This window comes from Manihot esculenta, chromosome 4 (genome assembly GCF_001659605.2).
Source record: "Manihot esculenta cultivar AM560-2 chromosome 4, M.esculenta_v8, whole genome shotgun sequence".
NCBI classification, from domain to species: Eukaryota; Viridiplantae; Streptophyta; class Magnoliopsida; order Malpighiales; family Euphorbiaceae; genus Manihot; species Manihot esculenta.
In genome coordinates, this window is record NC_035164.2 from 2,599,166 (window position 1) to 2,613,908 (window position 14,743).

The following is a 14,743-nucleotide window of genomic DNA, read 5'->3' on the forward strand; positions in this document are numbered from 1 at the left end:
ACGCTTCGAGTCTCACTTGGCTGGCTCCGCCACTTAATTAATTCCGCTACTATTAATTTATTTTAATTTTAATTAATTTTTGCCTTCTATTATATATAAGAATACAATTATATCAATTATTTAATTTCACTTTCATAGCCGCCGATCATAAAACAGATATTTTCAATGCCTAAACGCATCATTAATAAATTAATTAATATCGTAATCATGCGACTAATACCCTAATAAATTTAGTATTTTGTCTGTTTTAAAATTATTATTTAATTTTTTTTACATTATAATAATATATAAATGAATTATTATAATTTTATTTATTTATTTAAAAAATTTAAAATATATTTTAATATTTAATAAAAAAATAATATTTTAAAGTAATACAATTAAAAAATAAAAATTATTTTTTAATAAAAAAAATAAAAATGATTGGACTAAATAATATTTAATTATATATTTATAAACTGTACGCTCAATCTCCCGTAAAAATGATAGGCTATTCAGATGCTGCATCATATAAAATTAAATTAAATTAAATTAATTAAAAATTAAAATTTTAGTATTTATAAAAATTAAATTAAATTAATTTTATTAGAAATAAATTTTTATATTTTATATTTTATTTTTAATATTTTAAAAATTAAATTAAAATATTTTAATTTTAATTATAATATAATATTTTTATATTATTAAAAATAATATATTATAGAGTTACTCTTTTTTTTATTTTAAATTATAAAATAATAATTTATTTATTAATCTTTTAATATATATATTAAAAAAAGTAAAAAATTCATAAATTTAAAAAATAGTTTAATAACATGAATTAATTGTTAAGTAAATAAAATATAATAACACCGAAGAAAGCTGAAAAGTGAGCTCAGAGATTTATATATAAACTAATTTCTTTCAATATAAATACTATATCCTTTCTCTGAAATTACTTATTTTATAAGAAAAAAATTTTAATAAATTTTAATAAATTATATATAATTATAATTTTTAAATAAATTTTTATAAGTTAATAATTAAAAATTTTCATTGTAAATGATATAATTAATAAAAAAATCAATTAAATTAAACTCTTATGAAATTTTTAATTCTAAAACCCAGCATCCCCAAATGAGATTTATTAATTAAATTGCATAGTAAAATTATTGGGTTGGCAAACAATTTAAACTGTATAAATGTGACTTGAGATAATTTCCAGTAACTAGATTATTTAAATCGTCAATTTAATTATTTACTAATTTATTATATAAAAAATTTCAAATTAATTTATAAATTATTATAAGGTAAAATGTGATATTTTTCAGAGAAATATTTCATTCAAATATATAATATAATAACACTTTTTTTTAGTCATTATATAATATATTAATAAACTCTTCTGCCTGGTATTCGCTTTTTATTTGGGTAGTAATTTTCAGTGCTCAGTCGTTTACTTGAGCAGCCTTCAGAATTTCAGTCAATTTCTGCCACCGTTTCTCCTTATTTAAAAAATAAATAAATAAATATATAAGGAGGCAAGCGCATGGGCTACAAGGAGATTGGAAATCTAAAATTGTTAAATGTAATGGGCATACATATATTGACCTTGACCCTCATTGTATGGGCACAGTACTTAATGGACTCAGTCATCTAAGATCTCTATCAATCTATATATATATATATAATCAAGGATTTTAATCTAATAGTTTTTTATAATAAATTTAATAATAAGAACCATTTATTACAACTGCATTCAATAATCATTTTAAAAATAATCTCAATTCATGGCACAGATCATACTATACTAACAAAATATTTCATTAAAATAAATTCACCGATTAATTCATATTAAGGGACTATTCATTAAAATCAAATTTAAAATTTCAAAATCAAGTTAAATATTTTTAATCGAGTAAATTAAGCGTTAAAGAATAATTTTACAAGTTCTATTCGGTTAATCATAGATTTTTTTTCAAATCAGGAAATTTTTAAGAAAATAATAGCAGACACTTCAAATAACAGCATCTCCATATTGACTAAGCATACTTGGTGCCTGACGATCTAAGATGGCTAATAATATGGGATTTTTAGTCCAAGTGTGTTGGCAAAGAAATTAACAATAAAGAAACACTACATTTTTTAGACTTATTGTTGGAATCACAACATAACAAATCAAGGAATATGCATACTATTTTTGACCAATCACTCCTGGACATCTTTAAATAATAATGTCAACATGGCCAGATCAACGGTGTACATGCTAATTTTATTCCTTGGAAACTTAAAGTAAACATGAGTGGCTGAGATAATTATTTTTAGAAAAAATTTATACTTAGTCTATATAGCGGAGATTAAAAAATAAATTAAAATATTTTTAGTATTTTAAAAATTTTATTAATTAATTTTTTGATAATTTTTTTATTAAATATTTTACTATTTAATTTTTATAATTTAAAAAATTATTAATTAATTTATTACATTTTTAAAAAAATCTACTAATTAGTTCTTCTGTATTAAAAGTATTTTAAATTTTTTTATAATATTTAACTATTAAAATTAATAAAAAGATTATCTAATAAAATTTTAAAATATTAAAAATATTTTAATATCTTTTTTTAAAATCAAAAATCTAATTAGTAAGTTTTTCTTATTTTTTCTTCTTTTTACTCTCTTTAAGATTATATAATTCACTCATTTCAAAAGTTTTTCACCATGAACTTGATAAACTTGCATTAACTTCAAGCTGAGAGTAAGAATACAAGAAGGGTAGCATATGAATTACTGAATTTATTTCTATTAATATAATTAGCTTTAACTGGAGTTTAAATTTGAAATCTCTTAATTCTAAAGAAGATTTCAATACTAATATATTAAAATTTATTGATTGTTAAAATTCATGTTAAGAGTTGAGAGACGATGAAACCCAATAGAATTTAAGGCAAATAAATAAATTCTCGGTCAATCTTATAAAGATATAATTTTATTGTTTTGCCAAGGTTTATAACAAGAAGAATTTGGTCTAAGTTTTGGACATCAAATTCCAAGAGGAACTTTGAAGTGGTCAGCAACAAACTTGGAAAATCACCCAGTTGATTTCATTCTTAAAGGAGAGTAGAGTGAGTGATTATAGCGTTGGAGGTGAATGTTAACCATGAAAGTTCAATGTCTCAAGTTCACAACAATAAGAAAATGAAGTAGAAAGGCTTAAGGTCATGAAACCCATGAAAGTGCTTTGGATTGACCCATTGGCCTCCTGCAAGAAAGCCGGTGATTCCCATGAAAGAGGAGGTCAAAGCAGGCTATTGTCATAATATTAGAGAATGCTACATTCTTGCTATCTAGTCTAACTCGTTAAATTAGTTTCATTTGATTATCCCTCTTTTTGGCATCATTTAAAAAAAAAATTTAAATGAATTTTCATAAAATTATATAAACTTATAAATTAAAAAAATTAATTCTTTTTTCTAAATAAAAAATTTAATAAAAAAAATTAAATCCATGTGAAATTTTTGATCCGAACAAGGGTATATATTTTTTAATTTATTAGATTAAGAAACAATCTTCTATTAATTATATTACAAAAATGTTTTTCTTAGTTACTATCATATAAGAAATTTATATGAAATTCTATCAAAATGGTTTGACTGTTGAGCTTGTTTAAACAAATGATGAGCATTTATGCAACTACCCATTACAGCACCAGGAGAACAAAGTCGGAGGGGAAAAAAAAATGAAGGAAAGTTGTATCCAATTTTTTTACCTATTTCCAATCCTGTCAAAAACCCAATACAGTAAAGTTATTGTGAGCATACAGAGTCCTTACAATGCTAAAAAAGTATACAACTTGTGATCATAATTTTGTTGCAAGTTTTGATCCTGTGGGTTTTGATACTCTTTCCAGCATAATTTTGCTGAAAAAAGAAAAATTATCCTACTCTGAGTATACAATAAAGGCAATCTTGCATCATCTAGACAAGCACAATTTAGCCAAAACATGTTCTATTTTAACAAAACTTTAAGCAAAAAGTGGATTTTAACTTCCATCTGAGAGATTCTGTGTTCTCACTTCATTTCAATGGCGATCACGAGAAACTCTTTGCGAGGAACGTACGGTTCTTGGGAATTGGCCTAGTCCTGTGATCATATAGGAATCATGCAGCAGCTCTGATTGAAAATTTCGTCTTCTTTTCCATCTCATGATCTCTACCAGTATAGAACTCCCACTCATTGCTACACCAAATCCAGCAAATGTTGCTAGAAGAATGGAAAGAACTGCTTGCAAGTTGACCTGTACACCATAAAGCAATTTGAGGATGGCAAATACTTCAGTTAATTAGAAATATTTGAAAAAAAAAAGAAGCAAGGATCATTTAAAGTTGAAGTTCAGACAAGGTCAGAGCTCAAGAAAGCAGAAAGTGCAAATTCCTGCTAATTGTGACCGACTATTTCATTTCATCGCGTTTACGACTAATGGTTCAGAATAAAGCTCAATACTGGCACAATAATGTGTCAGGCTGACTGGAACCAAATGCTTTGTGTTTCTTGCTGTAATACCATAGCAAATCATTGATGTACATTTTCCTAGGCAATATTCTGTATCTTTTTCCTTTCGTGCTTTCTTTGCAAAGATCAAGTGTAAGACTGCTTACCAATGAGTAAAAAATATGTGCAAAGAGAACCACCAATGCGAATTGAATTGATGCATAAACCCAAACAAATCTTCTCTTCACTGCAAAGAAAAGCTCAGAGTGAGGAGCATAATTTTTTTTTTTTAAACAAGCAAGTTATAAGGATTGCCATTGACAATTATCGTCTATGAAAACGAGTTATTCTGTAATGTAAATGCTGATCCACTAGGCTTATAGCTGTCATAATACATGGGTTGACATATAATTAAACAAGAACCCAATCATCCAACCTAGCCAATGCAAATCGTAATTTTGCATTACGAGTCACTCCTTGCATTCAAATTCGCTACTGGTATCCATGCATAGTATCCTCATACAAATTTCAACTCATTCTACATTTTTCTTTTGAGAGAACAGCTGCCTTACCCATGGTTGATGAGATCATGGATGAAAGGAGACCCAGTACACAAGAAAAAGGAAGGGATATGGCAATTGCACTGGTACCCATATTTCCAACCTGCAAAGAAAAATTTGTTAGGAAATAAGTAAAATATCAATTCCAAGAAATTGGGTGCAGAACTGTTTAGCTTACCAGTAGCTGCTCAAGAAAACAAAAGTAGGCAAGCATGCTAATGATGACAAGCACAGGAACTTCGTGCCAGACCCTGATTACACAAGAAGTAGCAAGTCTCAAGCAAACAAGGATAGATAGAATTTGACCTTTAATTTATGGCCATACTTTGAGTTTTCCATAAAATTAATAACCGATATCTACTTACAACATCCTCAGACTAGAAAGTTTAAAACAAGTTGGAATAGGAACAGACTGTACGAAAGTCAATAATCCCACCATCAAAATGGCATAACTTCATTTCTTAGCATAAAGCAGTTCAAATTTTGACTTGCCTGTATCCATTAGCATCTGCTTGATGAGCTCTACTTGCACCAGTAGTACGGGTACGTACACTCTGGATTCGCAACAGAGTAACCGGCAGATTCTGAACCTCTTGCTTGCACACATCGCAAGTCTTGTTACCTTTGATGCTAAACCATTTTACAGCACATTCTTGATGGGCAAGAGCAAGCTCACCTTTGCAGCTGCATTCCATCTTAAGGGTCTCACCTCCTTCACACAGTTCAACCAGACAAATTCTACAAACAGCCTCTTCTTCAGGTATATCTTCACCATCGGTGTCATCAGTTTCTGAAGGATAAGGACTAAGAAACTGGTTACTAACAGTAAGTGACTGGTTCTGTAAAAATGGATAAGGAAAAGCCAATTCTCTTCTTGTTTGCTAAGAAACATGAGGATTTGGGAACTGTGACAAAAAATTATGGTGAACAGTTTTGATTGCCAGTTGAATAGTTTGATTTTCCCATTCCTATCTTATCAAACAGCAAATAAACAAAACTACCTGTATCACTCCTTGGAGAAGCATTTGTTATCACATCTCCTTCCTTCACTTGAGAAGTTGAAGGAATGACACGGAAAAAGGAATCCATCCTCCTTAAACTTCTTTCTTTATTGTTGACAGGGACTGAAAGTGAGCGAGATATCTGTTGCTGGGCTCCTTTTCCCTGAAAAAGAAACTATTAACTTGAAAGTGTAGAAGGTGAATTTAAAACTTGGCAGCGAAAATTAAATAGCAGACCATATGCTTAAATAAGTCAAAGTCAAGATTGATACAGAGAACACTGTAATGGACCAGTCAATTTACGTACCATGTCTTAGGATAATGGTATTGAGTAACTAGGAATAAATGAATGAGGAATTACCATTGTTAATCTAACAAGTTATATTGTTCATGTATGGCATAATTTGATTTTGAATGGCCATTGAACTAGTCAACCATACCGGACTATTCATGTGGTATAATAATAACTTACACTTGAATTGGGTGCATCACCAGTGCTTCCTCCATGTGTAGGTTCTGAGTTGGAAGTTTCAATTGAACTTACAGGCAGTGATGATGTTCTCTTCATCCTAGGGGTGAAAATCTTTGTAAGTGATAATGACCTTGAGATTGATGGTTTCTCCCTTGGCATGTTATATGAAGAATCTGGAGGTAGATTGGCTGCCTTCTCAAAATCTAGTGTTGAAATTCGAGACTTGAAGCTTAGTTTAGGTAAAAGATTTCTTAAGGATGATTTTCCTCTAGATGGGCCTGGGGACCCGCAGGCTTTTACATCACTAGAATTAGGCGTCAAAAGGAAATTTACTTTTCTAGGAGTTGGACTAGGTGATGGGGGGATCTTTATTTCAACAGAATCCTGTAAGGAGTCTTCCAATGTTGATGAGGGTATCTCTAAAAAGAGATTACTCAGCTTCTGCTGATGCTCGTGATTATCTTCTTCAACTATTCCTGTCAAGCCTTCACACTGGAAAGAAAGTTTGTAGAGAATATTAAGTAGCAGAATAAGTGAAATAGCCATACAAACTGCACTTCTTTTTCCTTCTTGTAATCAGGCTAGCCAGAAAGCCTAAAATCTTCAAGTATTGCATATTTGCATTAAAATCAGTCCTTTAAATAACTTGTACACATGTGCATATATACACACTGTCAGAATATGGAATAAAAGAGCTGTCAAACTGGCTAAAGAAGGCCTTAAGATCACCTAAACAGTTTAATTTTTTGTTTCTTAAGGTATGTACTACTAGCCAATGTGCCATAGGATCAAATTGATTTTACTAGAACTAGCTTCAGAAAGACAGTCCAAAAAAAGGAAAAAGAAACAAAGAAAATTTGTCATGTGTATATGAATGAGAAATTATATGCACACTTCGAGAATTTCAACAAAGAAAATTTTTCAAAAGGAAGTACAGAGATTGAAGCAAAGCTGATCCAAACAATGTCATCTCACTGAATTATTACCATTTCAAATAAATTGGGAGTTTGGGTTCCAAGTAAATACAGACCATACGCTTTCCATAGCAATATGAATGCCATTCACTTTCATAAAAATATGGATATACATGATACATCCATACTCCAAATGGGAATCACAGATCACCAAAGGATATCAAATCATTTCCAGGAACATTCTTCCCCCAACCCAAACAAACCCCAGCCTTTTCTATATCGTTGAATTTTGAACTATTAATGACAGATTTACTAAGCAGACATGTGTATATATATATTGAAATTTAGTAAGCTCAGTGATAAAACCAGGGAATGAAACTTCAGGATTTTCATATGGCATTCAGTTCCCCATTAAAATAGTTGCTTATTTAGATAACTAAATTCAGGCAGAGCCTCATAGTTCCAGCACAGAGTCACATATGAGAAGATGTATACTGTTCACTTAGCCAATCCCATATCACCTTGAAGAAAACAGGACCAAGTGTTTCTCTAAACCTCGTCAGCAAATTTAGTTAAAAGGATAATCTAAAATATCATGTACTATCTCAGACACAAAAGACTGAAAATTGATTTAAAGAAAAAAAAAGAGAGGAGGAAATAAAAGATAATGAAACTAAATAGACAACCCATCAGAGAATCGATCCATATTTCATTAACTATTGCTGTTTGCTTATATATGGTGACAGATTCTTAAAGAATTCGAGTGAAAATTCTTAAATAAAATAACAGAAAGAGAGAAATGAAATTTTGCAAAACCACATTAAGAGAAAAAAACCTTATGCACAGGACTTGCAACAGTTTCTTGGCTTGATCCCAGATCATGCACCTCTTTCAATGGCGTCTCCATGGTTTCCATCCTATCATAACAAAAACACAAAACCCAAAACACCTCAAGCCTCAAAATCCCAGAAAAAAATTGAAAAAAAGAAAAAAGAAGTGCAACCCTTTAATGGGAAGCTAAGAGAAAATGCAATGGAGGGATAGCGAAAGGGAAAGAGAGTAATGATGGTAAGTTTTGTTTAGTGGTTTTTTCTTGAGAAGTGTGGGAAGAGAGGAATGATAATGGGAGAGGTGAAGGTGATCTATGGTTCCCAATTCATTCATTAATGGCAAAAAGAGGTGGGGTCCGGTGGAAGGCCTGGCCTACTGCTGTGCTGCCACTCCTTTTCTCTCCCTGGAAGCAACACCAACCAGGCCACTGCGCGCGAACTCTTCAATCCACTTTTCTTCAGCCTTTGCTAAATATACCCATCTCCGTCCTTTCTTTTAAACCGTGTCCCCTATTTTTTTATTTTTTTTTTAATCACTCTCTGAGTGCGAATTTTTTAATTTTTAAAAATTCACTAGTTTTGAATTATTAATTTAAAATATCTCTATTTTTATAAAATTAAAGTATTTAATTATTTCAAAATAAAAAAATAAAAATTCTTATATAAAAATATAAAAATTAGTATCTTATATTGAGAATTAAAATTTTATGATGTATCATATTTAATTAAATAATAATTTAATTTAATTATTATAATTAAGAAATTTATATATTTTTTATTATTTTTTATTTTACATATAATTTATTTATACTATGTATACAAGTGGGAAGAGAGTAAAATAAATTTAGGATTGCGGATAATGTCCCTATGTTATTTATTTATTTATTATGCTTTAAATTTAAAAATAAATAATAATTTTATTATTTAAAAATAAATAATAATTTTATTATTTAAATAATTTTAAATTAATAAATTATTCATAGATGATTTAAAATGGTTTCAGATATTTATTATTTAAAATTAATGTATGTTTAAATTTTTTTATTTATGAGTTTAATTAATTTTATTTGGTAATTATGTAGCATAATTATTAAAAAATAATAATTTTGATAATATTTAAATTAAAATTTTAGATAAGATTATTAAAATAATGAATTTAAATATTAAATAAAAATATTAAAATAATTATCATAATAAAACATTATTAGATTTAAGCAAACAGCAAGATCATAGCAATTTATAATATATGGCATTTAATAATTATAAAATTAATTTATTTAATATTCGTAGCAATTTATATTATAATCTCCATTTAAAGTAAAAAATACTTATAATATTATACAAATGAAATTAATTTCTAATATTATTAATTTTAAATTAAAAGAATTAAATTACTTATTATACTAAAAATAATTTATTGAATTTAATAAATTTTAACATTTAAAAATTTTAATTATAAATATATATCATCTCATCTACATTTATCTAATTAGTTAGAATTATATAATTAAAATTTAAGTAAATAATAATTTTATTATTTAAATACTATTAACAAAAATTTAAAATTTGAGTATATAACATAAATTTTTATAAATAAAAATATAAATATAAGTGTAGTAGAAAGTTGTTGGTGCATGGAGGGACGGTGCAACCGTGGGGGACAGAAATCAGAATCGACAGAAATATAGAGACGTGATGTCCAAATCAAAAATCTGATAAAGTACAAAGCCACCTTCCCTCCCCGCTCTCTCTCATTTGAGTTTTGCGTTCAAAAATTATATTTATATTTATTTTAATTATCATTTTGTATTTATAATAATATAATTTTATTAACCCAACAACAAATATTATTAGACTTTATTTATTTTTATTATTCTAAAACTATATATTATCCCTTTAATCATTTTTTAAAACAACACAATTTCTTTGATTATAATATTTACTTATAATGTATAATATGATATAAAGTTATTGAAAGAAAAAGTATTTTTAAAGATAATATAATTTAATATTATTATTTTTATATATAAAGAGAAAATTACTTCTTAGTCCCTGAAATTTAACGTAATTAACACTTTTGTCCCTCTATTTTAGCGACCCAACACTTAAGTCTCTCACTTTCTCTTCCGTCCAAATTCGTAGTCCTTCCGTCCATTTAAACCGTTTGATCAAAGAGTTAAAAGTGAAAGATAATAATTTTTTTCAGAAATACCCTTCTCTTAATGTGAAATTCCTTTTTTTTTTCTTTCATGTTTTCTCCATTTACATTTAGGTTTGGGTTTAGTGAGGGTTAATTTTGTCAATTCACGTGTCCCAAACGGCTATTTTGGACGGAAAGACTACGAATTTAGACAGAAAATAAAGTGAGAGACTTAAGTGTTGGGTCGCCAAAATAGAGGGATAGAAGTGTTAATTATGTTAAACCTTAGGGACTAAAAAATAATTTTTTCTATATAAAATTAATTTATATTTTCTTTTTAAATAAAAATTAAAAATAAAAAAGTGTAAAACTTAAAATTTTTCAAATTTATTCTCACCACCAAACTAAAATTGTAAACGGAAAATTAATTTATGTTTAAAAGTACGATTTAAATTATTATATTTAAATAATTTAAATATTAAGTTAATTTATTTAAAATTTAAATATTTATATTAAAATGTGAAAAGATATAAATTTTAACTTTTTTTTGAATTAATTTAAATAATTTTATTAAAAATAAATTTAATAAATTTAAATTTGTCTTAAACTTAGCATGACTTTTATGACTAGCTTGGTGTGAATCTTGATGATTATTTTAAGATTATGTGATGATTATAGTGTTTATTATTAATTGAGTGAACAGTCTCAGTTTGATGAAGTGACGTTATAGAAGCACTGGATAATTCCCCCGAACTTATGTAGAGCTAAGCAAGTTTTCTCTTTTGTATGACATATAGACCGTATGCCTTATACTTCCCTCCTTAATAATAATAAAATATGACAATTTTGAAGGGGTGAGCATTCGGTCGGTTCGGTTTTGAACCGAACCGAACCGAATAAAACGAAAACCGAAAACTGAAATTTTAGTGTTTATAAAAACCGAACCAAACCGATTTTGATCAGAAACCGAATCGAACCGAACCGGTCTGATTCGGTTCGGTTTGATCGATTTTAATTTTTAATAATTTTTTTTATTTTTTACACTTTATTTTTAATATTTTAAAAATTAATTAAAATATTTTAATATTAATATGATTTAATTTCTCTATATTATTGAAAAAATATATTATTATCACTAATCGGTTCGGTTCAGTTTTTTCGGTTTTTTTCTGATCAAAACCGAACTGAACCAAAATAACCGAAAATTCTGAAATTAAAAATCGAACCGAACCGAAATGTATAAAAAACCGAACCAAATTTTTAAATCAATTCGATTCGATCAGTTTTTTCGATTTGAACCGAATACTGAACACTCTTACGATTTTCTACCCAATTTTTTAGGTTTTGATTAAAATTAAATTAGATTTGGATAGTTAAATTTTATATAAGAATTTACTTATTTATGAAAAATAATTTATATTTAAAAAATATTTTATGTAAAAGATATTTTTTGTTAAAAATATTTTTTAATGAGATAATTTATTTTTGTTATTTAATTTTAATTTAAAAATAAATTTTATTAATAAATTTATATATAAATTTTAATAAAAATTTTAAATTATAGAAAATAAATTAAGAGAAAATTATTTTTTTTTTAAAATGACTTTTTTTATTAAAAAAATGTTTTTTGTTAATTAAATTTTTAACAATTCAAATATTAAAAAATATGAAAAATATTTTTTTAAAATATATTTTCTGTAAAATAAATGGAACATAAATTAAGTATTTTTTTTTTAAATTAATAAATTTTGACTTTTATATTTGACCAAATTGAATATAAGTTAAAATCAAATCGAAATTAATTGAAACCAAACTCAGGGGAAATCCTTTAGTTCTAATTTCAATCTCCAAATTTATTTTTTCACATATTTTAAAAATAATTATTATTTTAATTAGAATAAACTTTTTAAAATTTTTAATTATATTTATTTTTAATATAAAATAAAAATATCAATTTTTATTAAATATTAAGAAATTATTTAAAATACTCATTAAATAAATTAAATAATTTATTATAAAATTATATTAAAAATAAAATAAAATTATAATAGTTAATTTATATATTAATAATAATATAAAAATAAAAATAAATAATATTGTAGGACAACTAAAAATAAAAAATAAATTAAAATTATAAAATAAAAAGAATATTTAATAATATGTATATTACTTATAATAAAATATTATCAATCAAATTAATTACTTTTATGATTTTTTTTTAATTAACGACTATGATTAATAGTTGAGAAATTTCCGTCTCAGAATTATTATTCACATTATTTTTCATACAAAAATATAATATTTGTATTAACTTTCCAAAGTATATTCATATTAATAATATTAAATTTTATTAAATATCAAGAGTTATTTTAAATATTTATTAAAAATTAATATTTAATAAAAAATTATTTTAAAAAATTAATTTTATTAAATATTAAGAGATATTTTAAATACTTATTAAAAATTAATATTTAATGAGAAATTATTTTTTAAAAAATTATTATTTAATTTTTATGATATAGAAAAATTTATTAGTTAATCGTTCGATTTTGAAAAAATATTAAAATATCTTTAACGTTTTAAAAAATTTATTTAATTTTTTTGTTACGTATTTTATTATTTAATCTCTATAATTTTAAAAAATTTATTAATTGATCTTTTAAATTTTTAAAAAAATATTTTAAATATTTTTATAATATTTAATAATTAAAATTAATAAAATAACTAATTAATAAATTTTTTAAAATATTAAAAATATTTTAATATATTTTTTAAAATCGATAAATCAACGACTAAACTGTTTTATATTATAAAAATTTTATAATAATTTTTTAAAAATAATATAAAATTAAATAATATTATAATAATTAATTTATATGTTATTATTTTATAATAATTTTAAAATAGTAAAAAAATAAATAAAAATTATGAAATGAAAATAATAGTAATCATTGATCATAGTTAATGGTTATAAAATTTTAGTTAAAATTGTTAATAATGAGTTATAAAACACTTTATCATTAATTAGCGTGTGTACTTTTCTTTTGCTTTTCCAAAAGTTGCTTAGCTGCCTCTTGTTGAAATTAATGTCTTTTACAATGAAGATTCCTCCCTATCTGAAAATAGTTTGATAGATTAATTGAAATTTTGAATTCGAATTTTTCAATCTAATTATTAATAATCAGACATTTAATTATAACGAAAAATAAAATCTTTTGCTGTTTAATACATCAATTATATTCAGACTTTTGCACCTTCTTTATATAAAAAAACCTCTGATTGGCATCCTGTCTTATCTTATTTCACGATAATAAATGAAACATGTTTTTAATTTTTAATGTTTAGAATATTTAATAAAATATTATTTACTCAAAACGAAATTAAAATTTTATTTAAACCAATTCAAAATTTTAATTCAAATAATTTTAACTTTAAAAAATTTAGTCCAAACTGACTTTATTTTTCACCTGAAAATTATTTAGTAGTAGTAAAATATCCCATATCGATGGGTGAAAAATATATAATTTAAATTAATTATTTTGAATCAAGTAAAAATTAAATTTAAAATTTATTTTGATCGAGATCATTTTGAATCAAGTGAAAATTAAATATAAAACTTATTTTGGTCGAGATCTGCTCATAGGTACGAGAATAGTGAATCTGTATTTATGGCAAGTAGGAGTAAACAGTATTCGATTCAAATCGAAAAAATCAACCGAACAGAACCGATTTGAAATTTTAATTCGATTTTTTATACATTTCAGTTCGATTTGATTTTTAATTTCAAAAATTTCGATTATTTCGGTTCGATTCGATTTTAATTAGAAAAAAACCAAAAAAATCAAACCGAACCGATTAGTGATAATAATATATTTTTTTAATAATACAGAGAAATTAAATCAAGATTAAAATATTTTAATTAAATTTTAAAATATTAAAAATAAAGTGTAAAAAATAAAAAAATTATTAAAAATCAAAACCGATCAAACCGAACAGAATCGAACCGAATCAGACCGGTTCGGTTCGATTCGGTTTCTGACCAAAATCGATTCTGTTCGATTTTCATAAACATTAAAATTTTGGTTTTCAGTTTATTCCGTTCGATTCGGTTCAACCGAATGCTCACCCCTTATTGGCAAGTAGGAGCAGGTAGCCATCATTAAAGGTCCAATGACAACTCCGTCAACAAATATTCAATGCAATGCAATTGAATACAGCTGAGGATGAACAACTTTGCCTTGCTCATACTCCACAAGAAGTTTGCATAGCAGTTGGAGGAATATGAAATATCATCCTCCTCCTTTTTCCTCTGTTTTGACTATGGTGCCAAGCTTTTCCCATCTAATTGGGCATTCTTCA

General features: G+C 25.6%; 1 protein-coding gene across 3 annotated transcripts; it reads right to left on the minus strand.

Annotated features, from left to right (window-relative positions):
- Positions 1 to 3,708: 3,708 nt before the first annotated feature.
- On the minus strand, positions 3,709 to 8,689 carry LOC110613164 (probable E3 ubiquitin-protein ligase MARCHF10). Of its 3 annotated transcripts, none has more exons than XM_043955574.1 (8): positions 8,250 to 8,687; positions 6,501 to 6,992; positions 6,029 to 6,203; positions 5,520 to 5,817; positions 5,206 to 5,278; positions 5,040 to 5,130; positions 4,635 to 4,714; positions 3,709 to 4,273 (listed from the first exon to the last, which is right to left on the minus strand). In XM_043955574.1, exons 1-8 carry the CDS (start codon positions 8,328 to 8,330, stop codon positions 4,058 to 4,060), a joined length of 1,506 nt encoding a protein of 501 aa, XP_043811509.1. In that variant the 5' UTR covers positions 8,331 to 8,687; the 3' UTR covers positions 3,709 to 4,057. The 3 variants fall into 3 exon arrangements, with proteins under 3 accessions (XP_043811509.1, XP_021609860.1, XP_043811510.1); XM_021754168.2 differs by having other exon boundaries at positions 6,029 to 6,191; positions 8,250 to 8,684; XM_043955575.1 differs by lacking the exon at positions 4,635 to 4,714 and having other exon boundaries at positions 8,250 to 8,689.
- Positions 8,690 to 14,743: the final 6,054 nt, after the last annotated feature.